We start from the raw sequence: 19,514 nt of genomic DNA, 5'->3' as shown, positions 1-19,514 counted from the left end.
CCTTATGTTAAAGGTCACTTTCACTGTTGAGAAAAGCTGAAGTTTTAGCCACCTTAAATATTTAAGTGCAAGTTGATTGGATGCTCCAGTACACTGGGTCTGTCAGGGCATCTAAGAAAGAGAAGCATCGCAATTACAGAAAGTGCAGTTCTTAAGGTTCTTGTGATTTTGTGTTATTCTGAGTTGTCAAAAGCTGGTCTGGAAACTACCAAGTACAGTGTGCCTTTTTGTTCACTTGTTACTAAATTATAGAATTGAGCCCCTCTTCTTCCAACTGAATGATTACTAATCACTGTAAAAGGAAACTAAAGCAGCTGTTTCAGCTTCAGGGCAGTGCTGAGAGAGCTACACCCATGGCAGGATTTCAAAGAAAAAGAGCTACATTTGAATTTCAAAGCCCTGCTGTCATCATATATCCCACAATGTGCCTCCTGTGGCCCAGTAATCTGTTTGCAATACTTTAATTTTCTATTGGAAAGCACAACTGGGAGATGCTTAATTCTTCCGGTTTTGTTTTTCCATAATAGAGTCAGACAAGGAAGGGGGAACGCTGAAGAAAGAACCATTCGGCCATATCTCAGTCAAAGGGTGAGGCTTAAATACCAAAAGGGAAAAGCGAAGAATAAAGAAAAATGTAGTGTGTCTTAAGCACCTACCTATGAAAAAAAAAATTGCAATGGTGTAAATTTTGTTCCAGATTATATTAATCACAGTAAAAAGATATTTTTAAAGGAAGATTTTAGGTTTCTTTGAGATATTTTCATTAATTTGCTTCAACAATAATGCTTAAAAGAAAAAGTCCAGCATGTCTGAAAAGAAAGCTGCTTCAGACATGCTGGAGTGATAAGGACCTAACCTCCTAATGTTTACTCACAGGAGTAATTTGAACTCACATGCACAGTCCCGTTGAGGTCAATTAGAATTACTTTGGCAAGTAGCAACTGAAAGTTCAGGCCATGACTCTGCCTTGCCTTGTGCTTCAATTAACACTCAAGACCTGCATTATTTATACTGCTGCATAATCCGCTGTGTTTTGCTGCTTAGATATTCAGCATGGTTTTACAAAAGGGAAACCATGCATGAAGTATCTCAACTTTTAAGAAAGTAACAACCCAGATTAATTGGGAAGGGGAAGCACTTTCATAATTGGACTTCAGAAAGGCATTGCAAATACTGCACAAAAGACTAATTTATTGGTTCAGTGGTTTATAGTTCATGATGAGCTATTAAATATTAAATACACACACATTTATACAAAGTAGTGCACTGAAAGGCGCTGTTTATCTTCATTCAACATGTTCTTCACTTGTTTATATCACATCACATTGAATCTTAGGTTTTAGTTAGTCTCCATTAGTAATCACATTGAATTTAAGGGAGAAACATTAGCCCTTAGATTTCCTTCATGAAAGCCTTGATAATCCCTGGCTCAGAGATTCGTCATCCATCGTGTTCTCTTGAGTACACACACAAGCTGTTCACCACAGCCATGGGAGGGTGGGGAGAAATCTGCTGGACTCTGATGCCCCGAGAAGTTCAGTCTTGGAGAGGAGAGGACTGGCAGGGCAGACATTTATCCACTGCTTCTGCTGTCATTGTGTTGGAACTGTGCATCTGGCCTAGGAACTGCAGCAGATATGAAAACCTTTGATAATGAGGTTTTTTTATTCTGCACAAGATAGAGGACGGGTCGTGGCTAGTGCAGGTAATAACCTGCTGTCCTTTGGAGGTGATAGTACCAACAGAATCAGAAACTTGGAAACAAGGATTTCAGTGATCACAGGAAAATGCTGAGGAGCAAGTGAGATTGGCAAGAAAGGCAAAAGGGCATCTTCTTCCATGTCCCATCTCTTCCAGAATTAAGTCTTTGTCAGTTCACTGTAAGCAATAGAGTAAGGCAAAACTGGATTACTTGTTTCTTGTTTTTCTTGCTTAGGTTCAGTCTTGGTTTGACCTTATAGGTTCTCAAGTGTCTGATGCACGATGCTGCCCACCCTTGCTATTTCACTACCAGTTTTGTGTTCAAGTCCGAAAGCATAGCTTCCAGCTCCCCCTCCCCCCCAAAAAAAAGAAGAAAAAAGGATTCTAGTCACATGACATTCTCTAAGTACATAATATGGTATTTAGGCAATATGATCAGAGATGTGAGAGAACAGGTCCATCTTACATAATAGCCCCTGATTCGGGCTTTCAAATGTTATGAGGAAACTCGGCTACAGCCAGAGAAATGTTAACTGGATGCTTCTTCACAGATTGTATGGTTTTTGATCTACAGAAAGGCAGGAGGTCCCTCCATGAGGCACATATCTTCTTATCAAGCCACCTCGATGACTACACACTGGATGTTCCTCCCAGTTTTCTTGGCTGGTTGATTGATAATGTTAAGTCCTTGTTCTATCACATTCTCCTGTTGTCGCAGCTTATCTATCTGAAAACAGATGTCCAAAATTATACAAATAATTCTTAAAAAATCCCATTTCAGTCATTCAGCTGTAGTTAGTTTTAACCACAGAAGACTTTTCTAGGTTTGAAAATGGTTACTATATTCATAAATTACTCATGAATGTGAGGTTTTGGAAGAATAAGCAGGTCAAGATGAATGATAGGAAACTTCTAGCAAAAGTTACTATAATACAAATGATGCTGTGATCCTGTCAGAACTCGAAAAGCATAGGTGAACATTGCTATACAAGGACCATATGTTTCTACATTCATATCAGAAACAAAGCACCTAACCTTTTGTCTTTGCCTTTTTCATATACTTCCACAATAACAGCATCTTCAAAGCTATCTCTGAAGTTAGAGTTGTTGAAAATCATGGCTTAAGAGCCAGTACTGATCTCATGCTCCCATTTACATTCACTATAATTTGTGCATAAACTTAAGGACAGAATTATAGTAATAGCAGAACTACAACAACAAATGTTCAGTATAAAAGTCTAAATCAAATGTGTCTCAGCTTCTCTGAGAAACTAATATTCTGCTATTGATGCAAAATGATAGCTCAGATTTACTAAATAAATGAGTGACTAAGCACTATAACACTTAAACAACAGATTTTGTGTTATTATATTAATTTTCCAACGATCATATATAGTGACTGTGAATGCATAGCAGGACTGATTACTTTTGATTCACAATTTTGATTTGCTAAAGAAGATGCAGGCATCTAAAGACAGTATTGAATATTTCTGCTCTTTTCTAAAGAGGAATTATTCTCTGCTTTCACTGGGGTTTTCTGTGACATTTTACTGATCTACGTAAGATTAGCTCTTACACATGCCGAAGGTGTAGATGTTCTCATTGGTACAGGGAAAACGAGTCAAGTAATTTTGTCCGTTTTTTTCCAGCTTGCTTTCAGCCAGAGGGAATCTCTAGTACAACATCTGAGGATGACATAAGCATTTTTACTATAGAATAGAAACAGTTAGTAGTGACATATCCTACAAGCTATGATTGTAATCTGCAACATGCTTCTGGAAAAAAATATATGCTACCTTAGGTTACATCATACTTCTCAGGCAACAAAAACCATCCTAGTTCAGTGCCCTCTGGGACCTGGAGTCTAAGTTAGAAGAGCTGAGAAATTCTCATGTCAGCTGGATCTCATACTCACTTTGTTGTATTTCAGAATGTGGTAACACTATAAGGATCTCTGATTTCAGGAATGATGATTTTCACATTATTAGCTTTTTTAAACAATAGCATATTACAGAATCACAATCAAAGGTATATACCTCCTTCCCGGTACATTATTTTCAATCTACATTGTTCGTTACATTATTTTAAAACCACAGTATCACAGCATAGTTGAGGGTGAAAGGAACATCTAGTCCAACCTGCCTGCTCGAAGCAAGGTGTTGCATCTGGTTGGTCAGGACTGTGTCCAGACAGATTTTGATTATCTCCAAGGACAGAGACTCTATCACCTCCTTGGACATCCTGTTTCAAGGTCTGACCACCCTCGCAATAAAAACTTTTTTTTTTATGTTTAAGTTAAAAAAACCCACAACTCCAAGCAATGGATTTTTTTTTCCAATTTTACACAGAGCTTAAAGATCTGAGCTACAGAATTTAAAGTTGGTAGACCAATTTAATGTCTTAATTTTCTGCCCAAAATACATATCTTTCTTACAGATCAGGCTGAAGTTTGTATCATTTATTTGGACTGATAACATTATATTATATACTGCCTCATCAGTTGACAGTTGTTCTGTTCATTGTGTTTAGCTTCCTGAATTTTCATAAATGCACATTGACCAGCAATTAAAATTGATCAGGAAAATTAAATACTTCAATGGAAAAGGGTAAAACATCTCACCAAAATCTGGATTTTTTTCCTTCCAGTTTTAAGCATAATAGTGTGTTTTAACTGCTTCTGTTCAGAGACCACATTTCATTCTGTCTTTTTTCCCAGGAAAAAAGTAATAATGGTGCCATAGTGGTTATTTAAACATACTAACAAGAGTAATTGCTTGGGCTCTCTGAAGTTTATGAAACAGATGGAAGTATGCATTCAGATGAACGGAAGATATTCAGGGTGCTGATGACTAACTATGACAAAAGTATCTGATGGAGGCTATGCCTTCTCTGTACAGGAATATACTGTACGTGGCTATAGAGACAAGAAGCTGTCTTCTTATACAAAGTGATGGAAAAATTAGGTGAAACCAGGCAATCAGGTCTTTGTCCTGAAAGGACATAACATGTTCATAAGCTGAGACTCGATGTTATTGGGAGTAAATGTTGGCTGTTACAGGGCACATGTTCAACTGTCTGTTACAGCAGCCGAACTCCTACAGCAAATCCTCATCATTCATTATCCTGATTGTACAAACCCATTTTAAGTATTAGGTAATTCTTTGCTATTTTGCCTATCAGTGCCAAATACAGATTTGTCAAATGTGTCAAAAGCATTTTCTCCTTTTTGTGCAACTATCCTGTAATGTGACCAGAATCCTCATAAAGGCAAACAAGCAGTGCTTGAGTGGCCCTGCCATCGCTCTCTTTCCCCAGAAAAAGAAAAAAAAAAGGACATGGAAAGGGCTGAAGTACTGCATGCCGCCTTTGCCTCAGTCTTTACTAGCAAGACTGGCTTTCAGGAATCCAGGTCCCAGAGACCAGGGGGAAAGGCTGAAACGAGATGTGCCCTTGGTGGAAGAAGATTAGGTCAGGGAATACTTAAGCAAACTGGGCATATAGAAGTCCATGGGCCCTGATGGCACGCACCCACAAGTGCTGAGGGAGCTGGCAGGTGTCATTGCAAGGCCACTCTCGATCATCTTTGATTGACAGTGGTAACCGGGAGAAGTGCCAGAAGACTGGAGGAAAGCAAATGTTACTCCTATCTCCAAGAAGAGCAAGAAGGAGAACCCTGGGAACAAGCTGGTCAGCCTCACCTTGATTCCTGGGAATTGTCAGGCACACTAAGGCTAAGAAAACCATCAGGAGTAGTTAGCATGGCTTCACCAAGGGGAAGTCATGCTTGACCAACTTGATCCATTTCTATGATGAAATGACTGGTCTGGTAGATGAGGGGAAGAGTAGCGGATGTTGCCTACCTGTACTTCAGTGAGGCCTTTGACACTGTCTCCCGTAAGATCCTCATAGACAAGCTGTTGATGTGTGGGCTGGATAAGCAGATAGTGAGGTGGATAGAAAAATGGCTGAACAGCCAGGCCCAGAGGGTGGTGATCAGTGGCACAAAGTCTAGTCGGAGGCTGATAACTAGCAGTGTACCCCAGGGGTCAGCCCTGTTTAACATCTTCATTAATGGTCTGGGTGATAGGGCGGAGTGTACCCTCAGCAGGTTTGCTGATGACACACAACTGGGAGGAGTGGCTGATACACCAGAGGGTCATGCTACCATCCAGAGGGATCTCGACAGGCTGGAGAAACGGGCTGATGAGAACGTCGTGAAGTTCAACAAGGAGAAGTGCCAAGTCCTGCACCTGGGGAGGAACAACCCCATGCACCAGTACATGCTGGGGGCCACCCAGCTGGAAAGTAGCTTAGCAGAAAAGGACTTGGGCATCCTGGTGGACACCAAGTTGACCATGAGCCAGCAATGTGCCCTTGTGGCAAAGAGGCTAACGTTATCCTGGGCTACATTAAATGAAAGTATTGCCAGCAGATAGAGGGAAGTGATCCTTCCCCCATCTGGACGCGGTCTTGGCAACTGGCTCTAGGTGGCCCTGCTTGAGCAGGGCGTTGGACCAGATGACCTCTAGAGGTCCTTTCCAGCCTCAACCATTCTGTGTGTGTGAGTGCACCAGCACGTGCTTAAGATCATTAAAGCAGCTGGTTCATACAGCATCTAACTTTTAGGGCCTGGCCCTGCAAAACACAGCGTAGTACATGGGCAAAGACGTGTAGGTTCTGTTGGTGTTGTGTGGGAGGATGAGGTATGTCAGAAGAGAGACTGTTGAATAGACGCCAGTCTCAACAGGGAGCTTTCTAAAATCGGCGCCCTTCAGCGTGCAAGAGGCTAGACCAGTCAAAAGGAAGCACTAACCTGACACTTCCCTCACTTCGTTTTTTTTCCCTCGTGGGACTCACAGCTTGAAGCCCTTTTCTGAGAACAGGCACCTACCTCCTTTCCTTCAAATAATTGCAGAGGGATATCTCTTTTTTTCCTTAAATACAGCAGTGGGAAGGGGAGATGCTACCCTTCTTTTTCTATGATAATTTAATGGTTAGATCATTCTTTTAAGATCCAGTTCCTTCTTTAGTCATAGAGGATTGATTGAACTAATGGCTTCCATCTCTCTGAAGGGGCCCTACCATCAGCCTGTAAGGTATTATGTATGGGAGTGTGTGTGTGTGGGGGGGGAGTCTGTGCACCCATTAAAGCTCTGTCTGCATGCAGAAAATGCTGCAGGAGTCAGAGGGCGAGTGGAGGGAAGCCCAGAGCCCGGGGCAGGAAGTAGCCGAGATCGGAACGGCCATGGGCTGATCTCCTACCTCCTAGGAGGGCAGTTGTGTGTATTTTCCATTTCACAGTGATTTGTATGCAGAAACAGACCACTCTCACAGCTGACTGGCCTGCCTGCTGGGCTACTCACCTGCTCCGTCTATTTTCAGCCCATGAATCTTTTAATGAAAATGGTATTTACATAGAATAGGAAGCAATGTAGAACATGGAACACAATAGGAAGTAAAGCAAAAGAGAAGAAAAATATGTGCTAGCAATCCAGAAGCCCAGAGAATGAGCATTTAAGGTTCCAGTAGTACCATTTTCTTCCTTTCCAAAATTTTTGAATTTGTGATATTGATTTGAACTGAGAGTGATGGAAGATAAGAGTTAAAAGTGGAGTCTCAAACTGTTCTTGAGGCATGTTTGGAAACTGGTATAATTACTTTACATGTAAAATGGCTTCAGAGTTCACCCAAGATGGAAATAACCTTATGCAGGAGCACAGAGCTCTGGTCCCCTTCATCTATCCCCTTTCATTCTACTCTCTTAGAGAATTCAGTAACAGATACTTCAGTAGATTTGAGAAAACGTAGGAGGAATTTCTCCTTTCTTTTTACACATGAGTACTGAGATATTGTCTGAGTCAAAAGGCTTTGCCACTTAAAAAAAATTATGTTAATTTAGTTAATCGGTCTTTTCTATGAATCCAGAGAAATAAGAAATTATTTTATATGGAAACGTCTTTCACAAATACACTTATTTTCTCAAGTTCCAATAATATATTGGGGGTCTATTTTGATGATGCATTTATTTATGTATATATGCATTTATTTTAAATATTAATATATAAATAATGTCACCATTAAATTTCAATATTAATAATACACTGATGTATTTTAATTTAATATTTACTTAAAATATTAAACTATAGTTTGTGCATTTCTCTCTGTTACACCTCTCTAACTCCATCCAGTTGTATCATAACTGACAGCTATTGTACTTCAGTAGTATCTCAGAATTTTATTTTCAGTTATATTCTCGATTCTTCTGCGATGCAAGATCTCTTTGACAGCTCAGGCTACTACAGAACAGTTGAGGAAATGGCATCGTATAATTCTTATAAAAGGGAAAGAGTGCCACCTACTGAAGTAATATCACTGCTCTTGTGAAGACTCTTGATTTTGTGTGAAAGAATTACTTATGTTTTACTCTGAGATATTTTTCAACTGAGTAAGGCTATTTTTGTAGTTGGATAATTATTTATGGTATAACAACTGATTTGAAAAGCTGAAAACTTTAAGTCACAGAGGATTGTAAAGTTCCAATGTCATTCTAACATAATTTTCTTTGGACACTCAGAAATATTTCCTTATTTTTTCTAGATATTGTCTGTATTTGCCTGAATCTTGTCATATCAGTATTTTTCCTCTGTAATGCATGCAAAATGTGATCTCAGCTTCACTTCTTTGAAAAACAAACAACAAAAAAGCCTCTAAAAATGGGAACTCTACCATCCTGAGTTAAATATTTGTAGAATTGGAAGAACTTCCTTAATCATATTGAAATTTACATCTTAACCAGTGAACAGTCAGCCAGGAAAATAGAATAAAGGGCATATTGGTCTTTCAAATTGTTTCTTCTTTTCAGAAGTATGAAACGTATCATCCAACAGCAGTTTAGGAAAAACAATTTTTTTTTTCTTTACACCAACAGTTGCCCCAGAAGATCCTAGCAGAAAGGTAGATGGTGATACCATTATTTTCTCACATGTGCAAGAAAGGTCAAGTGCTGTCTATCAGTGCAATGCTTCTAATGAATATGGATACTTGCTAGCAAACGCATTTGTGAATGTTCTGGGTAAGAAACAGATTTTATATTTTTCAGTTCTCTTGCATATTCAGTTGTCTCCTGCTACTACAAAGATTGCATGCTCAAGCCTTGCTTGAGGTCTTCAATGGGACTGGATGTATTTCCTGAACCCTGTAAAAGGCAAGGGTATACATTTTTTTTTGTAGGATATTCCTGAATTTCACTTTCACTATTCCTAAGTAAGAAGGATACTTGTGGAAGCTGGGGAAAACTTGGAAGAAATTTTATGTCTTTTGTTTGTTTGTTTATGTAAATCAAGCAAACAAGCATAACAAATAGGCAGGAATTAATATTCTTTAAGTTAGTGTATTTCAGTACACTTTCATTGGTTGCAAGTGTTTTGGATCAGTTAAGTAGATGATCTCTAAATTATTATTGCAAGGGGACATGATTATGCATTTGTCTTGAAGGCCTCCCAAGAATGTGTTTCTAGTTATGAGATATGGTGGTCTCTCTAATTCTTCTCGCTGAATTTAACAAAGCTAGTAGCAAAATCCTGGGCAGAATGGCCTCTAAAGACTCTCCTGCAGGAACTGGCAGATCTTTTGATTGAGAGACACTGTCTTTTAAATGAAAGAACTCACTTTGGTTCCCTGGTTCCTTTAAAATATGTAGGTGTTTTCACCAAAAATACATCTTAGCTTCTTTCTGCCTGCAGGTTTCTTTGGAATTATGTAGTTCAGTCTGTTCCCAGGAGTTTCTCTTCTTGAAGTATATTCTGATTTAAATTTTCCAAATGAAATAATTGCCTTTGGTGCCCATCCCTATTACTTGTAAACAGGAAAGAAGCATTTGTTTTTCACAAGATAATTCTCCTACATTAACATTTCCTCAGGCTACTGGTAGTAGAATGTATTTGGACCTAGACTGAGACCAGAAATCACTTCAGAGAAGGGTGTTAACATGTAATTCTTTAGGCCATTCTTGATGTCTTAGTATTTTGTATCTGCATCTTTTTATCTATATCCAGTTATCTTTGTCTTTTCAGCTGAGCCACCAAGAATTCTAACTCCTGCTAATAAACTGTATCAAGTCATTGCAGATAGTCCTGCATTGCTAGACTGTGCTTATTTTGGTTCACCTAAGCCTGAAATTGAATGGTAAGCTATAGTTGTTGTGCTTAAGTTATGTAAAAAATAGTCAGTTATATCTATGGAAACAAACATTTAAAGCTTTAAAGCTTTTTTACTCTATTTACAATTTAAAAATAGTGTATTTTTAAATATATGCTGATTAAAATACACTAATACAATATTACATATACTTAATGTAACAACAGCTAAGTTATCCCTACAGAGTCAAGTTTAAATTTCATTATGTGATTCTGTCTGTATTTTCTAATGTGGCAGTCCCAAGCTTGCATTTTCTGATAATAAAATACAACAGAATTTAACTATGATGTCGGATAATGATATTACTTTCTATATAAAGGTTTAAGGGAGTGAAAGGCAGCATCTTGCGTGGAAATGAATATGTTTTCCATGATAATGGAACCTTGGAAATTCCAGTGGCTCAAAAGGACAGTACTGGTACATACACATGTGTAGCAAGGAATGAATTAGGAAAGATACAAAATGAGGTGCAATTGGAAGTTAAAGGTAAGAAATAAATCACACTCTCATCACAGGTTAGTATAGAATTTCAGACTTTCTAAATATCTAATAGCCATTTTAAATTTCAGATCCAACAATGATAATTAAACAGCCAGAATACAAAGTGATTCAGAGATATGGTCAAGTTTCATTTGAGTGTATAATAAAACATGATTCTACCTTATTACCAGCAGTTATATGGTTGAAGGACAATAATGAACTGCCAGATGATGAAAGGTATGGACAAAATAATTTTCCTTTAATTTTCTAGTTTCTTTTGTCTGCTCCTTTTCCTGATCTTTGAAAGGAACATATTGACCTATTGACATTTTCCAAAGAAGACTGATAAATATCATCACTATCCCATATTTGGTGACTAAAGGACTTACCCAGTGTGGTGAAAATATTAAGACAGAATTAAAAATAAAATGAGATGTAAAAGTTTTTAATTGTGCACATTGACCATGTATATGAATTGTAGGGAGAAGATAATTGGTAGAAGAAGCCAAAGAGATCATGAAAGACTATTTTGCTCTAGATCACAGATAATTAAAAGTTGTTCAGTTATTTGGAAATAAAAGCACATTAGGATAGACAGTTACTGTGGGAAGATGGTCAAGAGCACTGTAGAAAAGGCTGACATAGTCCCATAGCTTACATTGCTGTCTAGGTATTTGCTGAAATACACAAGTATACGGGATTTGATAATGTCTTATGCAAGTTTCTTATAACAGTACCAGTTATTGAAAAATCAGTGGCTGAATCTATTGTATTTACAGGTTTCTAGTTGGTAAAGACAACTTGACCATTATGAATGTAACTGATAAAGATGATGGAACATACACTTGCATAGTTAATACTACTCTGGACAGTGTTTCAGCAAGTGCTGTGCTTACTGTTGTTGGTAAGAATACTCTCAAACTTTATGATAGCAGAACTGTGTTTAATTACTGTTAAGTATGAAAACAGCATTAGATTTAAAATGAAAAGCACAAACATAATTTTGGTTTCTAGGACAGGACAAAGGAAATGTCACCTATTTGTAAATGTGTTTCAATTTTTTAAAAATATAGTCTTACCCTAAAGTTTGCTTTTGAATCAGCTACTTACAAAAGGGTCCAGTAACTACAGGACACATTCCGTTTCATGCTGTATAGGTTTTTATTTGCATCACATCTGAACTAACACAGTGGATTACATATTGCAGAGTATTTGGACATAAACGTTATCTCAGGAGTCTCACAGCTAGATTATGCTTCAGAAAGACTGAGTGTGCTTGGTTGTATGACTTTTCAAGGATTTTCTCTTTAAATTAGTTCTCTCTGTTAAGTTTCTATGATTGCAGATTATTGTAAAATATGTTACTTTACCCCTTCTCCCAATTTGTAAGAAAGTTTTAAGTAAATGTCCTGAATGATTCTTACCTGAGTTCAAGCTGAGATTCAAAGTCAAGTATGCTTGTCGTTTAAAATTGTGTTGTAATTTTATGTCTATCCAGGAATGACATACGCCAAACGTCTACTACTTATTTAAAAATTTTTATAAGATTGCTTACTTTATTTATGTTCTTGATCTATCCTTATTAAAAAAATGGATAAAATATTCAAGAATACTTTTATAACTTTTCTGTGAAAAATTATCAATGTATTATTTAAAATCAACCATTTACTCTAAATAAATTAACTTTTCTTTGTCTCTAATAATTATGGTCTTTAACTACCTATAGTATTCTGGTTTTTTGGCTACTAACTGATTAAATCCTTTATATTAATGTTCTTTTCAGCTGCTCCCCCAACTCCAGCTGTCATTTACGGTAAACTAATACGAAGTTCTCTTTCTACTTCATCTGACAGATATATTTCTCATTTGCCTATTGCCAAGTGCAACGTCTTTTCTTTTTTTCCCTTTTTCCTGTGTTTGCGCGCGTGTGTGTGTGTGTGGTTTCATCCCATTTTACCAACTGCTTCATTACTGGAGTACTGGACTTCGGAATTTTACAGTGCGTGCTGATTTATATTTTAGGGGATAAATGATTTTCAGAGATAAATTATTTTTAATTAAGGTTTATTACAGTGTGATAATGTTTTCTCATAGAGAACACTGTAATGCAAATTAGTTATATAATAAATGAAAGATCTGAAAGGTAAATCCAGCTGTTTGTTGAAAGCTAATTCACTATCAAAGAACTTGCAACAACATTATGGTATGTTTTCACATTGCTTTTGATGGCAGCTTTGTAGGCCCGGTGTACTTTATTTCATAGTTTGTGTTCATTTTACTTTACTCATAAAATGGATAGGACCATATTGACCAGTTTGGTTTATGATTGATGAAATTGCTAACAAGGATTTTAAAATTAAAGCTGAAATTCCCCCCAAAATCTGTCAGTCAGGTACAGTCTTAAATTTGAGAGTATTTTATACAACCTTAAATTTGGTAGCATTTTTTCTGGATTTGCGTTTTAAAATGCAATATAATATGCCTAAAACACTTTTAAGTATGAGCTTCTTAAGCATTTTTATGTAAATCCTGTCACATTCAGTGAAAATGCGTATGTGTTCTTAAATGAACCTACTCATCAGTCTCGATTTTTGTGCAACAAATCATATAATGAATTATTTTCAGCAATTTGGAATGGACGGTTACATCTTTATGCATTATAAGGATGTATATTAACAGCTTGCATGGTAGTTCAAGATTTTTTAAAAGTACAGCAAAAACTAAATGACAGTAACTTGCAATTAGTTTCTATTTGAAATATACTTGTTTTGAATTCACATGGAAAATATTTGTAGTGATTCTAGAAAAGCTTCTTTGATGTGATGCTTCTTTATTTTCCATGTTTTATTAAATATTTCTATTTACAATAGATAACCACCCATAATCATTCAAAGATAAACTAAACATGCATTTCATAATTCTTTGAATCTCATTACATTTTTTATATCACAGTGCAATCAGATGTAGATAAAATCAAATATAGATTCTTGTTAATGTATAGAAGTTTCCAGATACATCAGTTCTCCATTTTATCTCTGTTTTGTAACAATTGCATGCTAATGGTCATTAAGTCATGCTTACGTAAGTGAGTAGATTTGCCCTGCTCTGTTTGTGGAATTCTTTTGATTGGAATGTAAGGATTTTTTCAAAGATGAACCTGCATATTCTGGTGTGATTATTTACTTTGTGTTCATTTGATTTACAGCTCGGCCAAATCCACCCTTTGACTTGGAACTGACAGGTCAGCTAGAAAGAAGTGTTGAACTCTCATGGATACCAGGAGATGAAAATAACAGTCCCATTACAAGTATGTTTGTTTGTATCTATTGCGTTATGTTAACAGCATTACATTAACTGTTGTCAGGTTCCAAAGAGTTCTGAGATAAATTTTGCATACAGCATGGAAGAATGGTAAATTCATTCACTACAGTTTTATTTACATTAAAAAAGTCACTGAATGTCCTCTACTGTACAGCCAAGCAGAGAGACTTATTTACTGCCCTAAAGAACTAGGCTTTTGATCCAAAAACCTGTCCTAGTTAACATAGAAGTTTATACTGATATGAGCTCTGTCTGACAAGGTCCAGTCTTACAAATATGTAGAGAATAGCCTTGTTCATTAGTTGTATGCTTCTGAAGGAGAGAGCTGCTAACATCTTGCATTAACTCTTTTGTAATCCCCATGAATTTGAAATAGCATCAGTACCAATATCTTTAGGGATTATCTATCACTACTGATACAGAAGCTTATTCTTCATGAAAATATAAGGCAGATAGTTTTATAGTTTTTCTGTTTTTTTCTAGTCCAGACAGTTCAAGGACTAAAGCATGTCCATAAGACAGAGAAAATAAACACCTATAAGCTTTTGAGACAGGAAATTGATCTTAAATACTGTTATTCCTCCCAGTACAATATGATGAAAGATACTGTTTCTTATATCGAGCAGAGAGGACAGAGGGGGAACTTAGAAGGAAGGAAGAAGGATGTTACTGTTTGTTTTCCAAAAAATAATAGAAAGATCTGTCGAGGCAAGTTTTTCATTGTGAGCAACTTAATGTCATTATTTAATTATTTATGCCATGTGTTTTTAGTTAATAACTACCACAAGTTGCCATGTGTTTTTAGTTAATAACTACCACAAGTTACCAAGACCAGTGTACACACTATATTTGGAATGAATGAATTAGGCTGACTTATTGAGTGTTGCTCTCCAGGGTCTGATGCTGGTCAGTATCAACACTGGACAGAGACCATAACTATCAGGGATCTGGAAAGGAATTTTTGTGAAAGCAGAATTTCGCAAATTTCAGAACACGTCAAAGATTTTGATTGCATTTTAATGAAACGCCAAGGGATTTTGCTGAAGTTTTACACTGTCAGACTTTTCTAATGTATTTCAACTAGTAATATACTTTAAAAAATACAATATATAGAAGTTTAATATAAATAGTTGAATAGTATTTAAGTTATGGCTTATTCATATACTCCTGTATCAGTATTTTCATTTTTTCCCGAACAGAAGACACAAGTCTTGCTTTTCTATAGGAATAAGTTCCCACTGTTTCAAAAGAGATGATACTAGGTGGTGTTGACTCATGAGTTTTTCTAGAAGCGAGATATTGCATGCATTCTGCTACTGGAAATTGAACTCTTCCGACTAAATAATGCTGGTTTTAATTATGATACAATTTATATTGCTGCACGGTCCCCTGAGAGCCTGCAAAATAAGGCATTTGCTTCATAAGCAAGCCTGTTATTGCTGCTGCTGCTATCACTTCAAAGTGCAGATCAAGACTCAAGGATAGCACTTCATTATGAGTGTTCCTTTTACACAAGTAATATGATTGACATGCTAGAATCTCTCTGAAAGCTCAAATAGAATTTTTTTCCTTGAAGTCTCCTATAAATTGTTCTACTAGAGCTGGCAGGCAGAATGCTAGTTACTAGGGAAGCAAAAAGCAGTAGTGAAAACTTCTTGGGTGCTGTATTTTTTTAATATGTAATATTCTCACCTTTTCAACAAAGACTGTGGTCCAGAAAACATCCCATCCCAAGACCTTTATCTCTGAACACACAACACCAGCTATAACTCAAGCAGTAATTTGGGGCCAGTCGTCCCTCTTTCTTAAGACTCAGGTCAGGATGAAATCTGCAAGCCTTAAGTCCAGAAGGCTATGATTAGCAATACTTATCTATTTTACTTCTTGAACATCTTGGCTCCTCAAACTGTTGTGGATTATTTCTATGTGGTATTGTAAGTATTCTTCTAAAAGGAATTTCTAGATGCCCCTCAGAATTTCTTTAGTAGTGCAAACAGGATGTATTCCGAGTCATATTCTGGCTTCTTGTCCCCACCTATACATGAGATAGGGCAAAATTTTTGTTACACAACACACAAACATTTGATGCTCGTGTAAATTTTGTATATCTAAACTTAAGGTTCCATGGAATATATTCAGACTATGCATTCTTCTCCTATTTATTTAGTGCATTCTAACAATTCCTCTTAAGTGTTTCAAAATTTATATCTCATACCTAAGAGCAGGAAGCTTTTTTGGCTGTTTCACAGCTGAAAAAAAATGTCCTTTTGTCTTTGATAATGAATATGATTTTCTTTTTGGAGTTCTACAAACCTGTTTTTCCCTGAGGTTATATACTCTGTAGCATCTTAGCACTAATCATCATAATGTTCACACAGAGAACTCTCAAGAAATTTAGCTTCTGAACATACATTCCTTGACTTAATTTGAAGACACTGAAAAGCGCTCTCAAAAACCTTCCTCAAGTACTGGTTCTTGACTTTCAATAGTTCTTCACTAGGCCAGTCTCATTGGGGAAAATGGAATACTCAGAGAGTTTTAATACTGTACAGGTACTACTTACTGTCAGCTTGATACGACTAAGACCAATATATTTGTCAGCCGAATATTACTTTTACATCAAAATTCCAATCTTGTCCCACTTTCTTACTGTGATAGTTTAAGGGTTCCTGTTACATTAAAATCCAGTACCTGAGAGAGAGCTCTTGTAATAATGTGTTACCTGACAGATAGCTGCATGACTGAGAATACCAAATAATAAGAGTGTTTCTATTATATTTCTGCCTAGGCAGTACTTTTGAGATCCACATTATAGATTTTTGTTCTGGTTTATGTACTTATATTTCAAGTTCCATAATTTGTAAAAACATTGATTGGATCACTCCCTTCTGATTAGCTCATTCAGAAATGCCTACACTGATCTAGGAAGGTGTTGTAAGTTTTGACACGAAGTTGGATTCAATTTCTGTTTACAGACTTTGTGATTGAATATGAAGATGGGCTGCATGAACCAGGGGTATGGCATTACCAGACGGAAGTTCCTGGAACTCAGACAACAGTACAGTTGAAGTTGTCTCCATACGTCAACTACTCATTCCGTGTGATAGCTGTCAATGAGATTGGCAGAAGTCAGCCGAGTGAACCATCTGAGCAGTACCTGACAAAATCTGCAAGTAAATAAGTATTCCTGCTTAACAGTGATTGATTTATACTATGAATGGCATTGAATTTGCTTGGAATGCAAACAGCAGTCATTCTTGTTCACGTGTAAATATTTTATTTTTAGACCCTGATGAAAATCCTTCTAATGTACAAGGGATAGGCTCAGAACCTGATAATTTGGTAATAACATGGGAGGTAAGTTTGGTTTTTGGAGGTTTCATTTATTTGTTTTCAGGTCTGTGAGTAGCATTTTTTTAGAGAAATAATAATGATCTAACTGTGAAGATGTTACGAGAATACCCAATGCACTGCTTGCTTAAAGCATTCTTGAAAAAGAGTAGAATCCAGATGTTTCCCCATCTTCACTTTGAGGAAAAAGCTGCATGCATTATGAGAAAAAAAAAAAAATGTTAAGGTGCCATATTTTCCTTGAGTGATTTCTCAAGGTAAGACATTAATTTGGTAATACACGATGTTTTGCTGCCAATTTAGGAAAACTTAAATATGTAAATGGTGGTTTACCTCAAGTAGAGTCTTATTTTTAGAATGAATTCTAATGTGAATCCTAATTCTGCCCTCAACTTTTGTGATAAACCAAATTATTGTGCACTCTTCCACTGTTGTGGAAAAGTTTTCTCTATCATGTCCTTACCATCATGACAGGAGCTCAAGGAGAGCCACGTAAAACCGATTTCCCATCCCAGGCAAGAAACATTGTCTAGGGAACACTGTTTATAGGGATCTGATGTAAGTCTATTTTTCCCTCTTCCACTTCTTAAGAAATACTTGAAAACAAAGTATGTATACAGTGATCACAATGTATGGTTGCATGAGAATTGGCCAGGATCACCATTCAATGTGATTTTTACTATTGAATGAAAAGCAACTTAACTGACCTCTTGTAAAAGCTAAATTGCATAGCTTGAAAATTTCAGCAGGGCTTCTCTGTCACAGAACACAGTGGTAAATTTTCAGTAAAATTCTAAAGAAGAATCACTGTATTTCCTTTGTTACTTTGGATTTTTCAGATGCTTCGGTATGTTTTAAAAAATATTTCTTTTCATTTCAGTCTTTAAAAGGTTTTCAGTCTAATGGACCAGGGCTTCAGTACAAAGTCAGCTGGCGTCAGAAAGATGTTGATGATGAATGGACATCTGTTATAGTTGCAAATGTATCTAAATATATTGTGTCTGGTACACCAACTTTTGTTCCGTATGAAATAAAAGTACAAGCTTTAAATGACCTGGGATATGCACCAGAGCCATCAGAGGTGATTGGACATTCAGGGGAAGACTGTAAGTTTTGTAGTTTCACTCAACTGTACTAAAAGCAACTAAATGTGTAACCTGGATGGGTATTTAAAATACTAAAATATTGAAAAAGGGAGATAGTGGGGTTTTTTTTAATAAAAATGAAGTAATTTGGAGATGATAAGGCTTCATAATACTCTGTAGTATTAATCCTGAGGTCAGCTTTTTAACATAGGAACATTTTAATGTATTCCTTGAGTGCAATGCAAAGACTCATTCTGAAAAAGTATATTCATGTGATGTCTCATTCTAACTAGGTACTTGTTGCATCCTTTCCACACAGTGCCAATGGTTGCTCCAGGCAATGTGCAGGTTCATGTTATTAACAGCACATTAGCAAAGGTGCATTGGGACCCAGTTCCACTAAAAAGTGTCCGAGGACACCTTCAAGGGTACAAAGTAAGTACAGTCAAAAGCTTTCTGTTCCTCATTTATTAAAATAGATCACTCTTCCTATATGAGACTGTATCCAGATTGAAGTAACTGACATATAAGAGGACTCTTGGTTTTCAGTGAGCTCACAAGTTTTGCTGACAAGAGCAACAGCATCAATACAATTCATTTAAAGTTCAGCAGTGTTCCAGCCTTGTAGCACAAGCCTCCTGTGACATTGTCCTTGAAGTATAATGGGATGTGCCTGCAATTAAGTTTGTACACATTATATAGATTAAAAAATGATAATAGTTTTACGGATCTTATTCCAAAAGGATATTTAGAGGATGAGAAGAAATAGTTTCTGTAGGAGCCTCTTCCAGGTCTAATGCTAAGATTACTCATTGTCTGCCATAATATGATTAATCACATCTTTAATTCCGAGTAACTGGCCACTTGCTAGCTTATGCTGGGTGCTGTGTCTTTTGGGAGGCCAAGAAAAAGCTCAGTTTAAAAGCTCAGTTTAAGGAGATAGGAAATGGCAGAAGATTTGGAGTGTACATATAATTGAAGGAAGCTTAGTGTAAGATAATGTGCTGGCTTTGATGATAACTGAAAAGGCTGTGTTGGAGACAAAAGACTGCAATTAATAGAGAATGGGAGACAGAAGGACTTCAAGGTTAGAAACTGGGGCAACTGGTGTCCCTGGAGGACAGGGAAAATCTGATGGCAAAAGTTGCTTCAGAGGTTGCACTAGAAGCCCATCAGAAGAAATGCAAGAGTGGAAACTGCAGAAGCATGGTAGACTGGTTGTGGAGGGAAGAGTGGAATGAGAGGATATACTGACTTCCTATGCAACAACAGAAGAAAATAAAAAATAATTACTTCTTTCCTCCTCTGCAAGTATACTAATAAATACATTCTAACAAAACAGACTAGTTACACAGCCTGAACTAGGTTACTTTGTAAGAC

At 36.7% G+C, this 19,514-nt stretch overlaps 1 protein-coding gene across 8 annotated transcripts in view; it reads left to right on the top strand.

The window, feature by feature from the left end:
• The window catches only part of NRCAM (neuronal cell adhesion molecule), a gene marked incomplete at its 3' end in the record, with an annotated part of 65,334 nt that overhangs the window by 10,750 nt on the left and 35,070 nt on the right, over nucleotides 1–19,514 (top strand). For 7 of the 8 annotated variants that reach the window (XM_082311121.1, XM_082311120.1, XM_082311123.1 and 4 more), the window contains 10 exons: nucleotides 8,630–8,773; nucleotides 9,774–9,885; nucleotides 10,217–10,383; nucleotides 10,467–10,614; nucleotides 11,157–11,281; nucleotides 13,583–13,684; nucleotides 16,674–16,871; nucleotides 16,985–17,055; nucleotides 17,930–18,155; nucleotides 18,454–18,569. In XM_082311121.1, the coding sequence (XP_082167247.1) occupies nucleotides 8,630–8,773; nucleotides 9,774–9,885; nucleotides 10,217–10,383; nucleotides 10,467–10,614; nucleotides 11,157–11,281; nucleotides 13,583–13,684; nucleotides 16,674–16,871; nucleotides 16,985–17,055; nucleotides 17,930–18,155; nucleotides 18,454–18,569 (1,409 nt within the window). Of the gene's footprint in view, nucleotides 1–8,629; nucleotides 8,774–9,773; nucleotides 9,886–10,216; nucleotides 10,384–10,466; nucleotides 10,615–11,156; nucleotides 11,282–12,160; nucleotides 12,191–13,582; nucleotides 13,685–16,673; nucleotides 16,872–16,984; nucleotides 17,056–17,929; nucleotides 18,156–18,453; nucleotides 18,570–19,514 lie in introns of all 8 variants that reach the window. The other variant, XM_082311116.1, reaches the window with a different exon arrangement.

Source organism: Platalea leucorodia (genome assembly GCF_965183815.1).
Source record: "Platalea leucorodia genome assembly, chromosome: 4".
In the NCBI taxonomy this organism is placed as follows: Eukaryota; Metazoa; Chordata; class Aves; order Pelecaniformes; family Threskiornithidae; genus Platalea; species Platalea leucorodia.
The sequence above is the reverse complement of the archived record's forward strand: the minus strand, read 5'-3'. Positions and strand labels throughout refer to the sequence as shown.